Below are 24,067 nucleotides of genomic sequence, written 5' to 3'. Positions count from 1 at the left end.
CATCTTGGGATTTCATGGCCAGTGAACAATCTTCAGCATTACAGAGTTTCCCAGATGTAAATTTCCTCCCCAAGCACATCCCACTTTGGAAGTACAAAAGATGGAGGTAATTCCTTCTCCTTCTCTTTTCTTCTTCCCCCTCCTCTTCCTTCTTTTCCATTATCTTACCTCAAATGTTGAAATTCTCGGGAATCTGCTCTACACCACCCTTGCTTTCCTCAAGCTGCACTTTCTCCATAGACTCTCTTATTCACTCTTTATTGATGACTTTACTACTTTCTTTGCACTAACAACTTTTAGTTTACTATCTCAAATCAATCTTCCAACTAGCTTTCCTCCTGAGGTCCAGAACCCACTGTTACTGGACATCACAGATGTCACTCAGGCCTTCAAATTAAACTCATCAAGATGAAGAAAGTTCTCCAGCATCCTCACCATTCTTGTTCAAGTCTTCTCAGGCAAACATTTAACAAGTCCTCTGCCTTAAATATTTCTCAAATTGGTCTGCTTTTTCTCCATTCCCACTGCCATCATTGTACTGCAAGACATTCTCCCACCAATTTCTTAATCATCTTTTGAAGTTTATTTTCTTCTCCATCTAACCTATCTCCCACAGACATTACAATGATGTTCTCTGAGTGATTCCTGTTCTTGAGATGCTTTGATGGCTTCTCAGTACACTCAGGATAAAAACCCAATCCTTGACATGGCTTATAATATTATGCATGGCCTCGTTCCTATCTATATTGTAGCTCCCACCCCTATTCCCTATTTTGTAGTCATTCTGGATTCTTCTTTAGTTTCTGGCACATATCAAGATTTTTTCCTATTTTAGGGCTTTTATATTTGCTATTCACTCTACCTCACATGTGTTCCTTCATTTTAAGCAAACACCACACTTCACCCAATAGCTACTCCTATTCATTCCTGAGGTTTCAGCTTAAATATCCCTTCTTCAGGAGGGTTTTCCCTGAGTCCTCAGACTAGCATCCTGTGGACCTCCATTTTAGAGGCACATCATTATTTAAATTAATTACTTGTTTAATACATGTAGTTTTTGCTAGAAGGTCATCCAGATGATCGGAATCTTGTCTGCTGCTCCCTACTCTGTCCCTAGCACTGAACACAATGCCTAACAGTAAGTACTCAATAGATATATAGTTGATATTCGTTATTCACATGTTCCATCTTTGTGGATTTGGCTATTTGCTAAAATTTATTTGTAACCCTAAATTAATACTCATGTGGTCATTTGTGGACATATGCAGAGTGGCAAAAATTTTTAGTTGCCAAATGCACATGTGTGTTCTCAGATGAGGCTGAACAAGGGAACACTGCCTTCTTGTTGCATCTCTCATGCCATAAACAATTGTCCTTTTTGGCCTGGCTGGGCGCGGTGGCTCACGCTTGTAATCCCAGCACTTTGGGAGGCCGAGGCGGGCGGATCACGAGGTCAGGAGATCGAGACCACAGTGAAACCCCGTCTCTACTAAAAATACAAAAAATTAGCCGGGCGTGGTGGCGGGCGCCTGTAGTCCCAGCTACTCGGAGAGGCTGAGGCAGGAGAATGGCGTGAGCCCAGGAGGCGGAGCTTGCAGTGAGCCGAGATCGCGCCACTGCACTCCAGCCTGGGTGACAGAGCGAGACTCCGTCTCAAAAAAAAAAAAAAAAAAAAAACAATTGTCCTTTTCATGGTCTATTTAGTGCCATGTTTTCACATTTTTGTGCTATTTGTTAGTGAGTTCATTGTTTTAAAATGGCCCCCAAACGTAGTGCTTGGTCCTCAAGCTGAAGTGCTATTTAGTGTTTCTAAATGCAAGAAGGCTGTAATGTGCCTTCCAGAGATGATTCATGTTAGATAAGCTTCACTCAGGCATGAGTTATAGTGCTGTTGGTAATGAGTTCAATGTTAATGAATAAACAGTAAGTACTAAGTAAGATGTCTTTAAACAGAAACACACATAAAACAAGGTTATCTATTGATCAGTTGGTGAAAATGTTGTAACCAGAGGCTCACAGGAACCTAACCCTGTGCTTCCCTTAGGAGTAATGGTTCGGTGTTCACGAATTCAGAGTTCACAGCAACATTATAGGGCATAACTACTGTGAATAGTGAGAGCCCGCTGTAATTGATTTGTTAACTGAAATAAATATTAAAACTGAGGGGACTGTTAGGCCTGCAAAGGACCTGGACTGCTCATTTTGTCTCTGGAGAGGACACGTCAGGTAGGAGGATGAAAACAAAAAAGGGGGAAACTTGCATGTCACTAAAGACAATCATTATTCCCGACTCCTGAAATGTGATTACATGACTTTTTCATCTCCCCTTTTTTTCTCCCTGTTACACACAGTGGCTTAAGTATTTGCCTGTATAACGATATTTTTAAGCAAGGGATTCTAGAAATTTGCTAGGGAGAAATAAATATTTTAAATATTTTGAATTGCTTTGCTATTTGGAAGCAAATGAGGCCTCACGTTTCTTCTATTAAATTTATGTCCAGGAAACTATGGAGTAGGGAATTGACATACCGCATCTTGGGATTTCACTTTTTGAAACTTCTTCTCAAATATATGAGCCTTTACTTTCCTAGACGGTTTGGAAGGAAGGGTAGAGCATGGAGGCAGGAATGGCTGAAAGGACTCTGGAAGGTTCATCCCGAGAAACAGGCTGAGACAGAAGGTATGGCAGCAACAGGGGAAGCCATCCAGGGAAGAAAGGGGTTAATCAGGTGGAGTTCAGATTTGGATAAGATGGAGTTGCAGGCAGGAAGTAGAGATGAGCTCTGATCTTGGATCCGCAACTCTCTACCTTTTATTGCTGTGAATTGGGGGTGGAATGCATAGTAATCTGGACCATCTTGTCAAGCATCTGGATGTTTGTAGCAGGCCAGGTTGAAAATAGGCACCAAGGAAAGAACCTGGATCAGCCTGTGGAGTCCAGAGTTGAGAGAAGCCAGAGAAGGAGTCAGAACCACGGACAGCTCCTCTTGCCCCTGCCCCTGCTCCAAGACTGCTGAGTGATTCCTACAGAGTATGGTCCTTAACACAGCATCCTCAGTCTTTCTGGCTATATTCTCCACTCTCACCCCTCATGAATAAAACACCCATATTGTAAATGGCCCTGGCATGGAAAAGTTGGGTCATCATAGTCTACATGAAATTCTCCCCTCTCCAGTTTTCTGGGCTGACTGGGAAGAGGTTAGGGAACCCCATGCTTCTGGTCTCATAGTGAGCCTTAGAGGAAGGGCTCAGGCTGCTGGGGATACCACTTCTTCCTTCTCAGGGTTCTAATTCCTTTGGGTCTCTGCTATTTCTGAGATAGAGGCTATGGCAGAACAGGATGAAAAGACCTGGTATTTCTCAGCTCTCTGGGGGGAGTCTCAATTAAACTAACATTTATTAAGCCCTCACTATGCTCCAGGTACTGTTATAGGCAGTTTTGAAGATAAAGATGAAAAAGGCATGATTCCTACCCTCAATGGCAATGACATCTTGCCAGTGTGTGCTGGTAGCCAGACAGAGAGTTGGAAGTCCACAGACATAATGTACTTCTTTCTGATTAAGGCAGGGACATAGTTCTTGGGAACACACTTCCTAAACAGTGGTTTAGGCACTTTAACAGGAGAGACTGTAGACAAGCTGTCCTGTTAGGGTTAGGATAGACAGACCTTGTCCCTACCTTCCCCACCCCCATGCCTTCCACCCTTACTAATGTGATCTGTCAAATCCCTCTAATTAGGCCTGTGGACATACACAGAATGTGGCTCAATGCTTTCACACTTGTCTTGACTACATGATCACTGTTGAGTGTCATGGGAAGATCTCATCCTGATCTTGTGAAGTGTCTGGGGCAGAAGATGGTCCTGATGATTATGGCTACTGTTATTCAACCAGACTTGGGAAACCTGCTGCTAATCCTAAGACAATCAGAATGGATGATGAGATGGAGGGAAAAAAAACTCAGGGGTCTTTGTTTTGTTTTTATCTTGGGAAAGAGGAGAGGTGTATTAAGGATATTTGAGCATGATTTGCGAGTATGTTTCTTTCCACAGACTCATAATGCCACTTGAATGATCAAGTGAGGAAGAAGAGTTCCCTTCCACTGCATGCTTTTCTGGACAAGACTACCCCGGATACACACTGCTATTGGGGGGTGTAGCAAACAGAGATAAAGAGGCTGCCTCTCATCACATCGTCTTCTTGACCACCTCACACAGTGGCTGGAGGGTGCAGAACGGTGGCTGGCAAGATGGGCCGGCACACAGAACGGTGGGTTAGAACAGGCATCAGAAGACCTGGGTTTGGGTGATGGCTGTGTCCCTTCCTTGCTCTGTGGTTCTGAGTAAGACAGTCAAACCTCACTAGGCCTCAATATTACTCGGTTGTAAAAAGAGGAGCAATAAAGTGCTTTTGCTGCAGTAATTCACAAAGGTTTCTATTTGTTTGTTTTTGACTGTTTTGTTTTGTTTTTGAGACGGGGTCTCACTGTTACCCAGGCTGGAGTGCAGTGATGCAATCACAGCTCACTGCAGCCTTGACCTCAAGTGATCCTTCCATCTCAGCCTCCTCAGTAGCTGGGACTACAGGCATAAGCCACCACACTTGGCTAATTTTTGCATTTTTGGTAGAGATGGAGTTTTGCCATGTTGTCCAGGCTAGTCTCAAATTCCTGGGCTCAAGTGATCTGCCTACCTCAGCCTCCCAAAGTGCTGGGATTACAGGTGTGAGCCACAGCACCTGGCCTCACAAAGTATTTTTGAGGATCAAATGTTTGTATCTTTAATACCTAACAGAATCCCAGGCATGTCATGAATACTTCAGATGTTCCCTATATAAATGACTGGTGGGATACACTGAAATTTGAAAACTGTGGAGTGCTGTGTAAATATTTGTTATTTTATTGCCTTGAAGGCTATTTTATCAATGCCTAGTCTGAGCTTATTCTGTGTTATGGAAAAAAATTTTAACTGCTTAATCCATGTTAAAGCAAAATAGTTTAGCTCCTATGGAAGAGAGGTTGCAAACTGCCGAGTTGGGTTTTGTCAGTGACCGTGACAGATAGGCTAGTCCTCCGCAAGGGTTTGGAAGAAGTGGGGAGCAACACAACATTCAGGACAGCTCTGGGCAGCCATTTGGGAGACCCAGCAAAGGCTAGAGAAGGCTTTGAGCAGACAACTTTGCAGAGACATGTTTCTACAGAAGACAAAAGGGTGAACGAAGAAAGCAGTATGCATCAAGGAGGTGGAATTTAATATTTAACAACTCTATTCTAATTATAACAAATAGAACTTATAGGCCCAAGGCCAGAGAAAATAAAGAGTGGCTTAAAGACAGCAAAATGATAACCAAAGAAATGTTGAGAACATGAACGTCATCACAGTTATAGAAATGACAAAGCATTCCTTAGGCACTGCAAAGTTAAAAATATATTTCTCACTTCACTTGGTTTATATCCTGTTTCACAGTTTACATTTATAAGTGAATTCAACTACTTTAGGATTACTATTATAAATAAACAAGCATAATCCTTTTTTTTTTTTTTTTTGAGACAGGGTCTCACTCTGTCATCCAGGCTGGAATGCAGTGGCACAATCATAGCTCACTGCAGCCATGACCTCCTGGGCTCAGGCAATCCTCCCATCTCAGCCTCCAAATAGATGGGACCACGGGTGCATGCCACCATGCCCAGCTATTCTTTTTTATTATTTGTAGAGATGGGATCTCACAATGTTGCTTAGGCTGGTCTTGAACTCCTGGGGCTCAAGCAATCCTCCCACCTTGGCCTCCCAAAGTTCTGGGATTACAGGCATGAGCCACTGCACTTGGCACAAACATAATCCTTTATAGAAAATCCATGGGAAATGAATTGGTGATTAACATTTTTTTCTTAATTTTTATGCCTGAACTAAGTCAAATTAATGCTCTGAAATCACAAACAATGGAGAACCACTAATCACCCAGGGAGAAAGCAGGAGGAACTAAGCTTCCTCTCTAAAAATATTTGCCCAGAAACACTGGCTTTTTCATACTGATGGAAGCATCAATGTAGTGGTCATCAACTGTGTTCAGTTGCCTGCCACCCTTGGGTAATTAGAGTCAGTGTGCTGCCAGGGAGGGAAGAATGGCTCAGGAAGGGAGCTGAGGGCTGCCTTCCTGCCAACCTGGCCTTGAGTGGGAGCTACCTTTGTTGTCGTGCCAGACTCTCAGCTTGCAGAGGTGGCCCAAGCTCAGCATGTCAGGGAAGTTGAACATGTCCGTGTTGTTCCGCTCAAACTTGTTCCAGTTTGCCGACTGCTTCAGGGCCAGTGTCCCACTATCCCCATTCTCCCCGAAGATGATGATGAACACACTGGCATCAGTGCCTGCTCCTGGGGGGTGCACAAGGTGAGGCTTAGGTTGCCAGCCTCTTTGACACACAGTCCTCTTGCTCTGGCCTTGATCCCGGACTCCTCAGAGGAGTCAAGGGTACAGGTGGACAGAGTACAGACTCAAGAAGGCCAGGGGTGAGGTTGGAAAGGGTCAATTAATGTCCCAGGTCTCCAATTCTCTTCTTCATCTTATCTTTGTGCCTTACAAAAGCTTTTGGTCTAACTGGAGTGTTGGTCAGCAAGTGTAAATGGTTTAGTACAAAACTCATCTATTTCTGGTGAAATATACCCAAACTTAAAAGGCATGTCATTATAGGCTGGCTTTACAGTTTAGAAACATAGGCTACCTCCTGCACAGTGTGGGTTCAGAAGGAAGCAGGGAAGTTCTGTGTTCCCTAAATCTGTCTCTGATTGACATTCTACACTAGAGCTTCATATCATTTGCTTAAGCCAAATACAGGTACTGGCCCAAGTCAAAAGCAAATGCTTCTGGAAGGGGTGACCCAGTGAAGCTTTTGTGACACACATCTGTGGTTATCAATGAATTTATTATTTTCTGAGTGCATCATAAAGGGATGGAGGGGTCTGAAAACATGTGACACTTGGAACTTTAAGCAATAGGGGTGAAAGTTCCATTGTGAGAACAGGAAGAAAGGAGGTACCCCCAACAAAATTTACTAGCTTTATTGACCTGTCATTTATGCCTGAGATCCTACCATGAGAGCTTCATTTATTTTGCAAGAGGCTTCTCTGTTGAAAATGTAAGCTACCATGGCCAACAAGTTAATCCTTCATTCACCATTTATAATTAATGTGATGAGCTTGCCAGATTCCTTGCAATGGCTCCTGGAGAGCAGGCTTGGGATAGGGGAGTGTAGGTAGGAGGTACTGCCCCATGCCTGGGTGACAGTGTGTTCCCTTTCAGCTCCTGGCCTTTGACATGCTAGTACTTTTGATTAGAAGGCTCTTCCTCTGGGTGCCCTGTCTGCCTGGCTTCTGTGTTTGTCTTTCTGGACTTGACTTTGGCATTGCATCCACCAGAGCATCACCACGCTGCACTGTGGTTGCTCCAATGAAGGTCAGATCTGCAAGGGCCTGGGCAGCACATCTATATCCTAAGACCCACAGCCAAAGCTGGCACATGGTAGATGGCCACCAAGCACATGGGTCCGAGCATGCCTGAGGTGCACGACACTTGGGCAAGGGGTGCCAGGCAGCACAGAAGGAAGATGGGGAGGCTCTGTGTCAAGTGCCTGTACCATTTCCAAAAGTGCTGACCATCCCCAGTAAAGTTCTCCCCTATTTCCCCAAGGGAGGAGGGAGGGAACCAGTCACTCCCTGGGAGGAGATGCTTTGTCCAGACAGAAAGCGACACACTGTGGAGAAAACTTGGATTGACCAGATTTTGGAAGGCCATATGAAGACAAATGCCCTGACCAGAAACCAGGGCCTGAGCCTGAATTTGAGGGCTGGAGTGGTCAGGGAGCGGGAGGTGTGAGGGACCCCCGACCCACCAAGGATGTCGCTGGTCTTAACTGTGACGGTGTAGGAGGTCCACTCCATCATTTCTTCCTCATCGATAACGGCACACATTTCACACACCAGGGTCTTCTTGCCCTTCCGCTGGGACAGCCAGTCTCCATAGTAGAACATGGTCAGGTCTCCAGTGTTCATGTTCTTCAGTAGGATCTGGGGGAGAGGGAGCCACCGTGGGAATGCCCTGCCCTCCGTCACCTCCACCAGCACCCCCCGGCTCATGTAGCCTCTCCCCGAATCCCAACCCTGGAGATCCCAGACCTGAGACAAGCGCTTGCGACTGAGACCCACGGGGTGTGGAAAGGGCCCTTTCCAGGACAAAGGCCCTGTTCTGTGTGCCTGGCACGGGATTTGAAGTCCTCACGAGGACTGCCCTAGCTTGGGATTTGGGAATGGGCAATTCACCTAAAGCTGTGTCCTCAGAGGTGCCTGTCACTCTGCACAGGAGATGTTCACTGAAAGAGTGACAGAAAAACAGACCAACTGAGCCCCTGTCAGCCACAAACACCTGGGAGCAGGACGCTGACATTTGCGGGATAGTCCTTGGTGTGGGTACCATATTGTTGACTCAAGAAAGTCTGCTAATGGCTGAACAGGGGAGGAGGAGCTGGAGGCGCTGCAGGAGAGCTGGCCACTGGTAGACGAGGATGCATGGGCTGACTCAGGCAGGGGACTGCAGGGCTTTGTGTTGTGGGTGGAACTGTATTCCCCCAGAGTTCATATGTTGAATTCTTAACCCACAGTCCCTCAGAATGTGACCTTATTAGAAAGGGGATTGTTATAGGTGTAATCAGTTCAGATGAGGTCACTAGAGTGGGCCCTAGTCCAATCTTATACCACCCAGATATGCACCCAGAATGCCATGTGAAGACTGGCATGATGCTGCCCCGAGCCAGGGAACTGCCAGAAGCCAGGAGAGTGGCCCAGAACAGATGCTTCTCTAGAGCCTTCAGAGGGAGCGTGGCCCTGCCAACACCTTCACCTTGGACTTCTGCCTCTATGACAGTGAGGGAGTAATAAATGTGTGTTGTTCCAAGCCCCTAGTCCATGGTGCTTTGTTATGCTGCCTGAGACTCTAACACACATTATGTAAGGAGGACCGGCACAACACACAAGTTGGCGTGCCTAGGACCTCATGTGACACGGAGGCTGCAGGAAGGTCATCTTTGTCGGCATAGTCATTGCCTTTATGAGTGTGGGGCTGCAGGTGAGGCTCCTCCTGGCTGCCAGGGGCCTCCAGCTTTGGAGCCACTCTTAGCATGGAAAGCCCTTGGACTGCTAACATCACAGTGGTTCTCATCAAAATGAGTGCAGCTTGGCCCTATGCCCTGGATGCTCTTCTCTCTGCCCTGGAGCAGCAAGTGTTAATGACTCTCCCCTGGGCAGCCTGAAGGCACAGAGCCACACAGCTGGGGAAGGTAAGGAAGTGATGAGAGGTCCCGAGAAGGAGCAGCTGCCTTCCTTTCTTGGTGGAAACTGAGTCTGTGGCCATGTGCATGTATGTGTGTGCATATGTGCCCATGCATATGTATGCTGGGAAGAGCGGGAGGATGGAGGCAGAACTAAGAAATCCCATGCTGCTGTTGCTCCTTGAAGATCCCAACATCCAATCCGCAAGGCTGGCTTCAGCCCAACTGAGAGCTCAAGGATCCAGGTTCCTCAGGCAGAGTGCTGACGGCCAAGCTCAGACTCAGGCCCACAATGGAAAAAGAAGCAGCTGCCTAACTCCGTGATCACAGAGGCCCCAGTAAGCTTTCTGCCATCCTGCCTGAAGTTCCCACCATGACAGCCTCTCTCTGCCCCAGGCCTTGCTCCTCCTCTCTCAACCCTCCCAGCTGCTGTCCTGAAGGAAGCCCACACCACCCCTCCCCTTCCTTGGGTCTCTGTCCACATAACGTTAACAGCTCGTGTTGAATTACCTGACAGTTGCTTCAGTTCTCAACTGGACACAAATAAATAAAATGACATTCTCTGATTAATTCATGCCAAAGGGCATAATGGATCATATGGGCTGGGTTCATGTAATGATCCTCTATGGTGACATTTGTGCTTTAACAAGGTCCATTGACAAGCCAGAGGAACCAGGGGAAGGGGTGGGTGGTGGCTGGAAGGAAGAGTGAGGGTCTAGACATTTTACCCTCTCCAGGAACCATTCCGGCCGACTGCCCAGGCCATCAATCCGGATCCGCATCTTGGTGAATGGAGCAATGTCTAGGATCTCCATGACGAAGGTGTCGTTCTGCTCCCGCTCAAACCTGGGGGTGGAGAGGAGGGGCATGAAGAAGGGAAGCTGGCCACTGGGGACAGTTGGGATGGGCCAGGCCAGGGGCCAGGTTTCGGGTGAGGGAGATTAGGCCTTTACTCAGCAGTCCCTCTGCTCTCAGCAACTCTCCACCAGCCCATCTCTTGCATCCCAGATGTGTTCCTGAAAGACTGGGTTAAGTGAGTTTGGCTAGTAGAAATGGCCCTGAACCAAGAGCTACCAGTGCTGAGTTCTAATCTCATTCTACCAGTCACCTAGAATAGTCCCAGTTCCTTTCTAGAACTTGGTTTCCTTACCTGTGGTCTGGAGAATAACGCTAGACCTGCAATCTCACAAAACTCTGATGAAGACCAAATGGATGTGAAATCAACTTAAAAAGGAAAAAGAATTCCATACCTGCAAAGCTTTAAATGAGATTCTGTGCATGACAGGGCCATTGCGAATGGTGGGGCAGGCTGTGCACTGCACAACTCTAGATGGCATCATTCACATTTTTCTATTTGCCATCTGCAAAACTGAACACAGTGCCCTGAATTGAGTAATGCTACTGCCAACTGTAAAGCAGTAGGCAAATAGAAGGTAATGCTGCTTTTGTTGCTATTATTATTTTCCTGCTGAATGACCTCATCATCTCAGAGATACTCTATCTTTATTCCTTACTGCTCTTCCCACAGTGCTGCATGTACAATTCGACCTTCAATGCTGACTGATTGCTTGACTGCTGACTGATTCCAGATGATACTGCTGATAAGGCCCTTGGGGTAATGCAGGTGGCACTGGAGATGTGGCTCTGCATGGCAATCATCGTGCTTCCTTGAATACAAGACATATTTTTATGTCTTTTAAAAACAGAGGCTCTAGCCGATGGGGGCTGAGACTTAAATATTGCAAATTGAGAACTAACAACTGCTAGTCTTAAAGGTGGTGGTGAAACAGAGACAATCTCTTTTGACAACTTGCTCTGTGTGCATTTTACAATTATTAGAAGTGAAAAAGTTATCCCAAAGTCAGCCCCATATCCCTCCCTCTCTAATTGAAGCCCCATCTGTCCCTCTGGGCATAATGGAAACTGTAAGGAGGTGCTCATGTCGCATTCATGTCACACACTGAGATTCTCTCAAATAATCTTTCAATTCCTTACTTTTGCCAAGAGCACGATTTTGCAGATCAAAAGAGCTTTAGAATTCTTCGCTTTGCATGTCTCTTTAATTTTCACCCTTTGAATTTAGCCAAGTGTCTTCATTTTATGGAGGTTTTATGGTGGGATAGGTGTAAGGAAAAGGGGAGGAGAAACAAGCTTTTCTTCTGGAAGATTGCAAGGAGATTACATTTACCCCCTCACCCTTCATTTCAGGCTGAACCCCAATTAACCTGGATGGACTTCCTCTTTTCAGTGTAAAACTATCTAAAGTGAAGGCCCTTATTTGTCCTTCAGTCTTCCCAACTCACTAGCCAGATCCTTCCAGGTGCCCTTGACCCCTTCCAGACACCTCAGTTGACACACAGTAGGATTCCCACCCTTTGGAGAGGAGCCAGCCTTTGATCCAGGCCTTCTGCCCCTGGTTCACGGGACAGGGCTGTTGTGTGGCCCAGGATTTTTGCTGTTCATCTACTCAAAGGATCCTCTGCTCAGCAGCTGAGGCAGTGGTGTCTGGGAAGGCCCCCTTTGGCTGCCCCTCACGTCCTTCCTATTCTGGTTTCCTTCTGTTCCTGCCTGCTATGAAAGGCTGTCCTTAGGGAGGGCCCAGCAACCACTCCCTCACTGGGCTCCATGAATGAGCACAGCCTGAAGGCTAAACAGGGCCAAAGGCTTAGGCTGGAAGGACAACTATTTCATGGGAGAATTTTTGGCATTGCTACAAAGCCAGGGAAGGGTTATGGTTAGGGACCCTGGGAAAGGGCTGGCCAGCAGATGGGGATGGATGGTGTGGGGTTTAAAGCCCATCAGACTCAGCAGCTGCTCAGGCAGTTTGTCTTTGTGACATCTTAGGGGCATAGCTGGGGCTCTCAGGATTGGCCAGGGTCAGAGTGCCAGCTTTAGCTTTGCTCTAGACCACCCTCCTTCCAGTCTGAAGTTCTCCATATCCAAGGCCATCGAGCCTATGCTTGAAATCACCTTTGAAAAAATTATAACAGTGAGAAAATTTTGGCAGTGAAAGAGATCTGATTTAATCAACCCCCATCTTGCCTTTAGCCTTCAGACTCCCCTTGATTTTTCCTGGGTTTGGGTCAAGCTAACTTTGTGAGACATTTAGTGTATAGTTTAAATGATAATAGCCCTTCCATAAAATTAAGGAGGGACTACCAGCCTAGGAGGATGAGAAGAGCCTGAATTCTGCCAAAGCATAGACATAAACATTGCCAGCCATTATTACAGATATGCACTTCCCCAGTTACCCCTGCAGATAACAACATCGCCATTGTAAACTGAAGACTGGCCTTTTGAGATGTCTTTTCAGGTTTTTTGCATGTCTGATGACCAATGGCTCCACTTGGACCTGCCAACAGCTCTTGTGGTCCCACCAGAAATGACTCAGCATGCAATGAGGACCATTTCCCAAACCCCGATGATTGTACCCCCAAACCAATCAGCAGCAAGCACCCATTGCCTAGACACCCCCACTTCTTCACCCTAACTATCCTCGAAAAACCCTAGTCTCTGAATTTTCAGGGAGGCTGATTTGAGTAATAATAAAATTCCGGTCTCCCATTTAGCCAGCTCCACGTGTGTAAAACTCTTTCTCTATTGCAATTCCCCTGCTTTGATAAATCAGCTATCACTGGGCTGTGGGCAAAATGAACCCACTGGGTGGTTCCATGCTTAGACAGCTCTACTGATGGGGCCCCATGGCCACCCTTGCAGCTGTTTTCCTTTTAGGACAGCCATGGCCAACCTTTAGTAAGTTTTTGTTACATTGAGTTCTGCCACCAGAATGAATTGTTGAATTGTCAACATCTGACCAATTTCAGTGCCTCTACTCTCTTCCCTCTCTACCCCTTTGAAACAAGCCACTGGATCTCTCCCTTCTCCAGGCTCCTCAATGGAATACTATGCAGCAATGAAAATGAGCGAATCACAATCACACTCAACAGCTCAGGAAAGTATGAAAAACCTGATGCTGAGTGAAAGAACTAAGACATAAAATAAGATATATGGCCTGATTCTATTTATGTACCATTCAAATCCAGGTGATATAAAAGCCTATCATTAGGGATGAAATCCAGGTGATACGAAAGCATAGCCCCATGAGATGGAGATCAAAAAAGAAAGGAAACAAGAAAATGTTTACCTTAAAAGCTGAGAACTGTCAAGATTTAATTTCTTGGCCTGAAGGCAGTGTGGAGGGTTTACATAAGTTTTTGCTTTACAAGTATCAATAATGTATGTACTTTTACATATATACGTATGTTCATGATAAAATGTTTAAAAATGTAAATGTCTCTAGAACCTTTGACTGCTCTTCATGTGGCAGAATTTTCAGATCCATGCTCTGTGGATTGTAGCCCCTGTGCTAGGCTGAAAAATGGTCCCCCCAAAGATATCCATGTTCTAAATCTTGGAATCCATGTATATGACTGTATGGTAAAAAGAAAAGGGAGGTCCTTGCAGATGTAATTAAGTTAAGAGGCTTGAGATGGGGAGATTATCCTGGATTATTCCAGTGGGCCCTTAATGTAACCCCCAAGAGTCCTTATAAGAAGGCAGAAAGAGAGAGATCAACACATACACAAAGGAGGTGGGATGTGAAGATGGGGCAGAGATGGGAAGACCTGGCCTTGAAGGCTGGAGTGATGCAGCACAAGCCAAGGACTGCTGGCAGCCACCAGAAGCTGCAAGGAGTGGATTCTCTCCCAGAGCCTGCAGGGCACATGGCGGTGCTGACACCTTGATTTCCACCCACAGATTCTGATTTCAGATTTCTGGCCTCCGGAAAAATGAGAGAAGAAAATTCTGTTGTTTTAATTACCACTATGTTTATGGTAATTTTGTATCACCACCTCAGGAAATTAATATAGCCCCAAGTGGTGTGACTGGAAAACTTTGGGACCAGAAAGCAGGTAGGCAAGGGGAGGCTGCCTTGGAACTCACACAGAGAAAATTCCAAGCCTGGGGTTGGTGAGCAGCAGAGAGTTGGCTTCAGTGATGATGTAAGTGTCCATGGAGGCTGAAGTAACTGGGACACAAAAGACAGAGCCTCCAGTCCCAGGCTCTGCTGATCTGGGCTCCTTAGGGACCACTGGGAAAACTGGACCTTGTGCATCCCCTATGAGACATACGAGGTGATGGGGAGCTGCATCTCTATCTCGTGGGCATCTTTGCTGTGGTTTGAGAGTAGAACAAGGTCAAATCTTAAACAGATTCTAAATCTCTGCTATTCTTGAATGCCATGATCAGACCTAGTACATATCTGCCAGTCTCCTCTTAAAGGGCAGCCCTTGAGCTACAGATGATGCTTTGAGAGGGGTGCTCAGCAGTGAGTGCTGGAACCTTTCAATTGCCTGACTCGGGTGCCCCTGGAAGGCAGCAGTTCCTGGAACTCAGCTTTCCTTCCTCTTCTCTCAGACCACCATCATTCATGCTGTCCCCTGGGACTCACCTCCAAGCTCTCTGAGAAGGACTCAACCTTCCCACCCAAGTCTTCTGCCCATGAAGTCCCCAAAGATAAGCCCTTTCCAGTCTCAGAGCTTCATTGCTAACCAGACTAAGATTCAAGTGATAAAGATGTGGAAGACAGAGTCAAAACTTACAAGCTTACTCTAGCCCTGTACATGGTGACAGCCAAATATTTCCTGATCCTTTCCTGAAAGGGCAACTGGAATCCCATTTGAGTGCCTGTCCTCTGTTTCCATTCCCTTGAGCTCAACCTCCTTCCATGCTCTTTGCACTAAGGGTTAGTGAAAGCAATAGGCCATTCTGAAGGGTAAACCCAACAGAACTCTTTTGTGACACAAAAAGGGACCCAAAATCCTTTTTGTGTCCAGTTTAAGGAAGTTCCCATTTCACTAGGTTTCTACTGGGCCTAGGCATGACCCCTCATAGGCATTTACTTCCCGCTATAGAAATACCACAACTCTTTGTCTAAAAATAGTTTCTACACCCACTGGACACCAATCGCCTCAAATCCCCCTGGTAGAGACTCATCTCCTGAGAGTATGCATTACCTTTTAGGGCATCATCTTTTCTGAATGCCATATTAATTCACCAGCATCTCGTGGGAGTTAATTTACCAGAACCATTTTCTCTGAAGTGGCAAGATGAGAAGTTGGGAAATTTAGCTGGGGAGTGGGATAGAGTGAATTGCTATTGGCTATTGTAAGCTTCGGCCCCTGGGTTTAGCATCTGACTGCAGGAGTGTTGCAGCAGGTAGAAGCCTCATGATACCTTCTGTGTGAATGCATGCATATCTCAGCCTCATTCTGGTCACATACCATTTGAAAGTATCACCTTGCACAATAGCAAGCTGTGCCCATGACACATGCCCAGTGGGTCTTTCTATCTACGTTCCCTAGTCAAGATACAGGCATTCTTAACAAGGACTTCAAGACACAGGTGAAACATCAGGCCACATGCAAATGAAAAAATCAAAACATGTCTCGGGTAACAGCTCTGAGCTTGCAAACCAGGGTAATTAAGAAATGATGGCTCTCCTCACAAAATAAATTTTTATTCAGAAAAAAAATCTTTTAACTAGCAAGGTGCCTCAAAGCATTTACAATATGGTTGTATTTATAATGATGTGATTTTCAAGCAACATTTTTGGAATTTAGATACTTCCAGAAACGAGATGTCTCTTCCACCAGCAATTAAGCCTTGTACATCTGGAAAACAAGTTGGAATGTAGATGTGGGATAATTAATCAGAGAAAATCCAGAAATATGGGGTTGGGTAAAGATTAGAGTCAGAGTACAGAAGTAAAGACTATAGGAGACTGAATATGCAAACAATAGTAGCCAGACCATGTGTGATAATAGAACTCTGAGCTGCCTCCTCTGCAGCGACCATCCCAAGAAACCACAGTCTCTATGGAAATTGGTCCAGAATGGTCAGGACTTGGGCAATGGTCCCCAGCTTCCTTATTTTGTCCCTGCTCCCAACTCAGGACTAACCAGACTGATGGACCAAATCCAAATATGCTCCCCAATGCAATCACGTATGAAACCCTGATTCTAGCTACCCTACCTCCAGCTTTACCATGCCAAAAATAATGCTTCACTATGAAGCTCCTCCTCCTCCCACAGCCTTCAAATCTCTACCAAACCAAGTGATGGTAACTGAGTCTCTTGTTACAGCAAGCTCTAAGTAGAGAGTTTCTGTTCTCATTTGGTCCTCCTTCATTTCTAGAAAGAAGTTCAAATCCCAGTTCCCCTACTTACTTGCTGTATAACCTTGGGCAAGTTATTTCACCTCTATGTGTCTCAGGCATCTTATTAGTAATGTGGAGATGATAAGAGTACAAAGAGTGATAAGATGGGTGTTGTGAGTTAATATGTATTAAAAAGCACTTGCAATAGTGCCTGGCATGGAATAAATGTTCATGCATGTTAGCCATTATTATTATCACCATTGCTGTTGATATGGGAAGAATTCAAGGAGGAAATGGGAGTTGCAAAATGAGAGAGCAGAAGTGCTAAGAGAAGACAGACACAAAATCAGACCCCCAGGGATGAGCTGCACAGGGCCCATAGGATGGGCAAAGCTCCAGCTTGCACAAGCTTCTCTGTCCATGAAAAGAAATGCTGCCTGGTCCCCAAAAGCTTCAGTAGCCACATCCTCATCATCACGAACACCACCATCATCACAATTATCATCCCTACCATCATCACCTTCATCCCTATCACCACCGCCACCATCCTAATCATCATCATCATCACCAACACAATCATCCCTACCATCACCACCTTCATCCCTATCACTGCCATCATCATCATAATCACTATCATCACCATCATTATCATCATCACCATCATCACAATTATCATTCCTACCATCACCTTCACCCCTATTACCACCACCACCATCATCATCATCCCTACCGTCATCAACATCATCATCCCTACCATCATCACCTTCATCCCTATCACCATCATCACAGTCATCACTACCATCATCACAGTCATCATCCCTACCATTCAGCACTATCAATATCCTCACTATTACCACAATGTCCTCATCTATCATCCACATCACCATCCTCACTATCATCCACAATGTCCTCATCACCACCCCAATCCAGAAGTATTGAGTGCCTACTATAAGCAAGGCAAGAGCTAGGAGGTATGAGGGGCTCAGAAAGGAAGCCACCTGGGTCCTGCCCTCCAGCTAAGGGAAGGAGTGCTGTGTGTTCAGAGGCAAGTTGCTGTGGGTGGGTTTTTAAAATGCTAAGCTTAGGCTCTGAGTCTGTCATCTCTGGTTCTTAAGATGTCAGGGGCCAGGGATGTTTGGGGGACAGTGGCTGAACATGGCAAACCAGCCCAAACCCAGGACTGTCTAAATTGGGAATCCAAGGGATGGCACCGACAGTGAGTATTACAGGAGGGTCATCTTTAATGTCATTACTAATCACTAATGAGTGATTAGGACTGGGGGCCATCTGGGTATAGTTTGCAGTGCCACAGCTTAACGGCCATAGGACTTTGAGCATATGATTTTACCTTGTTGTGCCTCAGTTTCTCACCTGTGAAATGGGGATGATAATAGTTGGGTTGTTATTATAGGGTTGTGGAAAAGACTAAGTGTATCAAGACATGGCTTATTATAGAACAATGCTTGGCACAAAAGAAGCTTCTATAAATGTTAGTGTTGCTGTTATTGCCCTCCTTAGGTTAAGCTCTATAAGTACAAGGACGCTTGTCTTGGTTATATCATCTCTTCAGTGCCTGAGTCAGTGCCTGGCATATACTAGGTGTTCAATCTTTTTTTAATGTTTTGAAAATTGACTGCATTTTATTTTGTAATTGTTTGAGACTTACAGAAAAGTTGCAAAAATAGAACAGAGCTTCTGTGCCCCCTTCACCTAGCTCTCCTTAATGTCAACATCTTATATTGCCATAGTACAATTAATGAAACCAAGACATTAACAATGATACAATACCATCAACTAATCTACCAACCTTACAATAAACAATTTTGAGTACCAGATGAAAGAAAGAAGAAATGCTATGGGTAGAGGTGATCAAGGAATACTTCCTGGGGAAGGTAGATTTGAGCTGGCCCTTGAAAGAGAAAGGTACTGAGACAGAATAGACAAAGGCAGAGGATAGAAGGCCTCATGGTCTCCAGCGGGCATGTGAGAATCAGCCTGGCTGAAGGCAGGGTGGGGCAGAGGGGGAGAGTGGAATGTGGGAGGGGTGAGGGGCAGGGGCCGCCTCCAGGTACCTGGCTTTCTTTTTGTCCAGCTGCATCTCCTCCGTGCTCCCGTTGATGCCGTAGAGGGTCATGAAGATGTTGGAGTCAGTGCCCCCGCCAACCACATCCCCTGTCCACACCGTCATTTCATAGAGAACCTGCCATGAGAGGAATGTGGGTGCTGAGTCTCAGCCTCACCCTCCAACCCCACCTGACCTGCATCAGTCTCACCAGAGAAAGAGACACGCTGTCCAAGTTCCACAGCTCTGGAAAGAGCCCTTCCTCAAATTAACTGTAAATGCCTGGATAGCAAGAGGCAGCCTTGTCACTCTCTTATATCCCTCACTGTGCCCAGTCTCACCCTAGAAAGGAGTTCTGACAGAGAGCCCTTCTGCAATAGAAACATGACGGAAAGCCCAGCGTTAACTGACTCTGTCAGCTGAACCTAAGTCCAGCCATGCCAGCAGCGCATGGTGGCAGGACAGTGGCCTTTGGAGCCCTCCAGAGCTCCATGTGAATCCCAGACCTGCCACATGCTGGCTGTTAGACCTGGGCAGATGCCGACCTCACCAGCCTCTGCTCCCCTGTGGTAAAATAGGGATAAGCTCCCTTGCAGAGTGAGAGCTGCTGACAATTCACATGGCACCTGGTGCTACACCTGCCACCTGTGTGGCCCCAAGCAGCAGCCAAAGCTCTGGGTGTCAGTTCCCCTTCATGCCACAGCCTGCACATGCCCTGTGGCTGCGAATGAGGAGTGCCATCGGGAGTGATTCTTACAGAGGGAGCGCTGCGTCAAGCCACTGGAGAAGTGGGACAATCCCCTACTTCCATGATGTTCGCTTGAGACTGGGGTTTTGCCATTTAGCCTGAGGTGTGCTCCAAAGAGAATGTCTGCCCTCTGTCTCCACTGGAGGGTGAGGTGCAGCCTGCTCTTCCTGGTGTGCCTCCACCAAGCCCCCACCTCGATTCTTCCTCTGTGAGGCAGCCTCGTGGCAAGAGAAAGCACTTACACTGATGTTCTAGAATGTTCTTTGGTCCTGGATTCTTACTCCCTTCCTTCTCACCAAGTGCCCCTGGACTCACAGTGAAGTCTGAAGGTTCAGGAGAGGCTCAGACACACGGTTGGGGAAGGGCCATCTTGACCGTCTCCTTTGAACATACCTGGCCCAGTGTGTCCCTTCTCTGGAGGCTGCTACATTCCTCTATCACCTGTGCAGGGGCCTGGTCCCCGTTACCCAGAAGCCTGGACCTCCAAACCGGAGCCATTAATCACAGCGGTCATGTCCCCATCATTGTGCCTGGTGGGAGTTGCGTGCTTTTCAGGCAGCATCTAGAATCTCTGCCAGGACACTGTGAGGTTTGAAGTATTCTGTGCAGGCCTGGCCCGCAGGAGAAATTCAGGACATGTTTGCTGAGGGAACGGATGAAGAGCCTCTTGCCTTACCAAGAAAATCCCCTTAGGCCACCCAACAAGGGCATTCATGATGGGCAGGAGGAGCCACTGGGAACAAAAGTGAGAGCCTGACACTCTTTTGCTCTTATCCAGGCAGGCATAAAAAATAGAATGATCAAAATGAGTGCTTCAGCTGCCCCATGGAGACTGGTCCCTGAGAGCTGGTCCGTCCGACTCTTGTGTTCTCTGCATCCATCTTTCCTTTACACAGACACATCTCTTTTTATGTAATTAGTGTGCTTCCAAAAAGAGACAGAAACAGTGCTCTTGTAATTCTAGTCTGATATCAGGTGTCCTGGGGAGATGGCCAGCCCAAAGAACCCTGCAGTTCTTTGTAAAGTGACAAACCTGTGTTCCTTTGTGCCATGGATAATGGGTGTAGGTCTGGATTTTCCTGGACTAAAGGGCTCCAAGGGAGCTGCAGCTGCACTGCGTGGGGTGTGCATGTGTGCTGGGCGGTGGCACAGAGGCACACACAGGCTGGGAAGTGGGTCAGGCGGAGGTCCCTGGATGAACTGTGTGCTCACCCACACCAACCGTCTGGCCACAGATGGAGATGTCTGGGGGGTGGGGGAAGGATGTGTGCTATAGAAAGTGCTGCTCTCTGACTTGCCAGCAGGCGAGAGGCAGGAGAGTGGCAGGCCCCCACACTCCTGCCTGTCAAGGTTTTTAGAGCCCCACTTCTGTTTCCATATACAATGTAGGCAGAGCACACTCAGGTCCAGGTGATTTCTTACCTTTGTGGGACAGCTTCTGACCTGGTCCGAGAAGCCCATTGGTTTTGATTCAGTACCAGAGATAAGGGTTGGGGCCTTCTGTTGACCCCATAGCCATAAGCCAAAAAGAGAAACCCACAGGGTCAGGTGAAACAGAGGCTTCTGGGCCACCAAATGGCTGTGTGTCCTCAGATCCTAGCACCAGGCATCTGCCTCCTGCCTGGCCTGACCTGTGTGTTTATATAATTTATCCCAGGTCATTTGGCCAGTTAGAGATGGAGCCAGGACCGAAGCTCAGACCTCTTGCCCTCCAGGCTTTTCCAGTTAAGGAGGGTACTGTGTGGACACCATTGGCTGCACCGTGAGACTCAGAGATTCACAGTATCCCAGATGCTGTCTTTCCTATCACCACTCTACTGCTGTTGATGGTGGATCCTTTGGTGAATAATGACCCTGCCTGTCTACATAGAGCTGCTTCCTCACAAAGCTCTTCATGAATTGTGATCTCATTAATTCTCAACAAGACCCTACATGGAACAGGCCATGAGTAGTAGGGATGCATTATTTCCAAGCAGTGTATGGGAAGACCAAGGCCCAGAGAAATGAGATGACTTGCCCAAGGTCACACGGCAGCAGACCAGAAGAGAGTTCAGTCTGTGGCTCCTAGCAAAGTACACCTGGCTAGCACATTAGGCTGCAGCGCCTGCGGATGCCCCAGTGATGAGTCTCCTACTTCTTCACTTCTGTCTCCCCTACTGCTCCCCATCTCAACCTGCACTGCCCTGGCCATGCACTGCACACTCACAGTGCCCCCCTACCTTCACCCCGATGTTCACCACCATGGCATCCAGGAGGTCGAAGACACGGGAGGTGATGCCATCGCCTCTGTCCTTGGCAAGCCAGCAGTTACAGTTCAACATGTACTTGGTGCCTTGGGTGGGCACTGCCAAACACAACTCTTCCACCAGCCAGCAGCTTTCAGGGGAGGCCCCATCATGGCCCAACTAGGAGGAGACACACCTGATCTGTGACAATCTGAGCACAACTGGGAAGGAAGTGCTCCCTGCCCAGCCCCCTCCCTCAGTGTTTCTTCCCAGTGTGCTGTGCACTTGCTGGCCCAGGTCCCTCCCATGAAGGTGAAGAGATTTTGCAGATATAATTACAGCCTCTAATCAGGTGACTTTGAGTGGGTTGGACCTAATCAGGCGAGCCCTTAGAAAAGCATGTCTAGATGTCAGAGGTGAAGAAGTTGGAGATATTTGCAGCAGAAGAGATTGTCTCCTATTGAACAAGAAAAAAGCCAGGTTTTGGAGAGGGCCCCATGGTGGGGAATGGTGGGCCACTGAGAGATGAAGTCCTCAGTCCTATACCTCCAAGAAAATGGATTCTGCCAACAACTGGTGAGCTTGGAAGAGGACCCCAAGCCCCAGATAAAATCGCAGCCCTGGCTGCAACTTGATTTCAGCCCACTGAGATCTTGAAGATGGACCCCCACTAACTCACACCTAGACTCCTGACCCATGAAACTGTGAGATAATACATTTGTGTTGTTTTAAGGCACTAAGTTTGTGATAATTTGTTACACAGCCATAGAAACTAATACACAGAACATTCCCACTGGGTGGGTGGAAGACAAACACACAGAGGGGCAGGTGCCTCACCCAAAGTCACCTGGCTAGTTGGTTCTCCTCTGCTACCTGCTCTAAGAGGTGCTGCAGGTAGGCTGTTCTTCCCACCCTGCACTCCCCCACCCACCCAGGTACTGGTCAGCTCTGTCTATCCTTAGGGTGGTCACTATCATGGGGCCCCGAGAAGCCAGCACCTCTATTTTCTTGATGATGCCCACATCCAAGCCTGCGACGTAGAACTCCTCCACAGAGCCACGGCTGAAGCCCCTTTTCCCTCGGGGGTAGTCCAACCAGATGCGCTTACTACGTTCTTCACCCTCCCCGATGAGGAAGATGAAGGCTCGGCTGTCAGTGGCCGCGTCCTTGTGCTTCCCAGTGGTGACCGACACATAGTAGGGAATAACTGCAAGAGATCACAGGGCCCAGTCTCATAACAGACCAGGTGGACAAGGCACTGCCTCATAGGCTTACAGATTTGGAAGTGACCTCTGAGGGCACTGATCTCACCTCCTTGCTCAGAGACAAAGTGCAACGAGCCCTTCAGACTGGTAAGTTATCTGTGGTGTGTGTCTCCTCTCCAAGGACTGAGGGAGTTGCTAACTCCCAACGTGCAGACCAAAGACAGCATTCTTGTCACTTGTTTGGAGTGTCAAGCTTCTAAAATCTCTTTTGACCAATTATCCTACTTGAACCTAGCACTATTATGTGAAGGAGGATAAGAAAAATAACCTCTCACCACGTATAGGCGTTATATGCAAAAAGCTCCCTATGGTCAACAAAAATGCTGTTGGCAAAAGCAAGGTCTCATAGAAAGAAGGAATTTGAAGAAGAACAATAAAAATGTATCATATATGCAACACAGTGAATGAAAGTCCTAGAAGACAGCAATTTCCAAAACACACCAGATGAATCAGCATAAAACTTGCTCAGGTAGTGTCCATAGAGTCGTAGTTTCCCACTAACTATCCATGCGTCTTGCAGCTGGGGTGGTTATGACATGTAAGGAGACATTGGTATAGTGGATTTTAGGTTATACAATCTGTATCTCTTTGAAAAGTTTCCAAACTGTCTCTTCCTGGTTGGAATTACTTGCACATGGCCTTATTTTATCTTTACAGGGGGAGCCTTTCCACAGGTGATCTTAGCGCTTGAGGTAAGGCACTTTCTTGGCGGTCCTATTAGAGTGAAAAGGTAAACTGCAAGCAGACTGACTTTCTCTGCCTGACTCCACAGAGGCCACTATGTGGCCTCCTGGAGGGGCATAGCGTGGTTGTCACACTCTTATGTTTAAGAGAACTGACTATGAGGGTAGTGCATTCAAATGTTCGATAGGCAATTTAGAACTGCCTTATCTCAAAAATCTGGTTAGCACAATGAACTTGCCAGGGAATTATGATATTGTTTTATGGAGGAAGAAAAAACTGAAGCCAAGAGACTGGCTTGTCCAAGGCCACATATTTTATTGTCAGAACCAGAAATGGAACTTCAGTCCCCAAATGACCATCTCAGGACTTCTTCCCCTGCCTTCACCACCACATCATGCCTTAAGTTTGCATGGCTGAGTGCTTTGTGTGATGCTCTAGTGACAGGTAAGAGATGTTCATTCTCACCCTAACTTCCTTTAACCTTTGTTTCCCCATCTGCAAAGGGGGCTTAGCCCTGCCCTCTCACCTTGCAGGGTTGTTCTGGGGATAAAACAGGTAATATGTGTGTAAACTATGTAAATGACTAAGTGTTAGATATGTCATCGGTGATG

The 24,067-nt window shown here is 46.8% G+C and overlaps 1 protein-coding gene across 4 annotated transcripts in view; it reads right to left on the bottom strand.

Moving 5' to 3' along the window:
- LOXHD1 (lipoxygenase homology PLAT domains 1) overlaps positions 1 to 24,067 on the bottom strand; it is a 197,232-nt gene that overhangs the window by 24,218 nt on the left and 148,947 nt on the right. The window contains exons 32-37 of one of the 4 annotated variants that reach the window (XM_058438393.1): positions 22,506 to 22,714; positions 21,502 to 21,687; positions 18,545 to 18,672; positions 10,042 to 10,159; positions 7,883 to 8,057; positions 6,183 to 6,368 (exon numbers count right to left, since the gene is read on the bottom strand). In XM_058438393.1, coding sequence (XP_058294376.1) covers positions 6,183 to 6,368; positions 7,883 to 8,057; positions 10,042 to 10,159; positions 18,545 to 18,672; positions 21,502 to 21,687; positions 22,506 to 22,714 — 1,002 coding nt within the window. Of the gene's footprint in view, positions 1 to 6,182; positions 6,369 to 7,882; positions 8,058 to 10,041; positions 10,160 to 18,544; positions 18,673 to 19,291; positions 19,460 to 20,704; positions 21,101 to 21,501; positions 21,688 to 22,505; positions 22,715 to 24,067 lie in introns of those variants that run through there. The other 3 variants (XM_032151710.2, XM_058438392.1, XM_032151713.2) reach the window with 3 other exon arrangements.

Source organism: Hylobates moloch, unplaced genomic scaffold, assembly GCF_009828535.3.
Source record: "Hylobates moloch isolate HMO894 unplaced genomic scaffold, HMol_V3 SCAFFOLD_5, whole genome shotgun sequence".
Classification (NCBI taxonomy): domain Eukaryota; kingdom Metazoa; phylum Chordata; class Mammalia; order Primates; family Hylobatidae; genus Hylobates; species Hylobates moloch.
The sequence above is the reverse complement of the archived record's forward strand: the minus strand, read 5'-3'. Positions and strand labels throughout refer to the sequence as shown.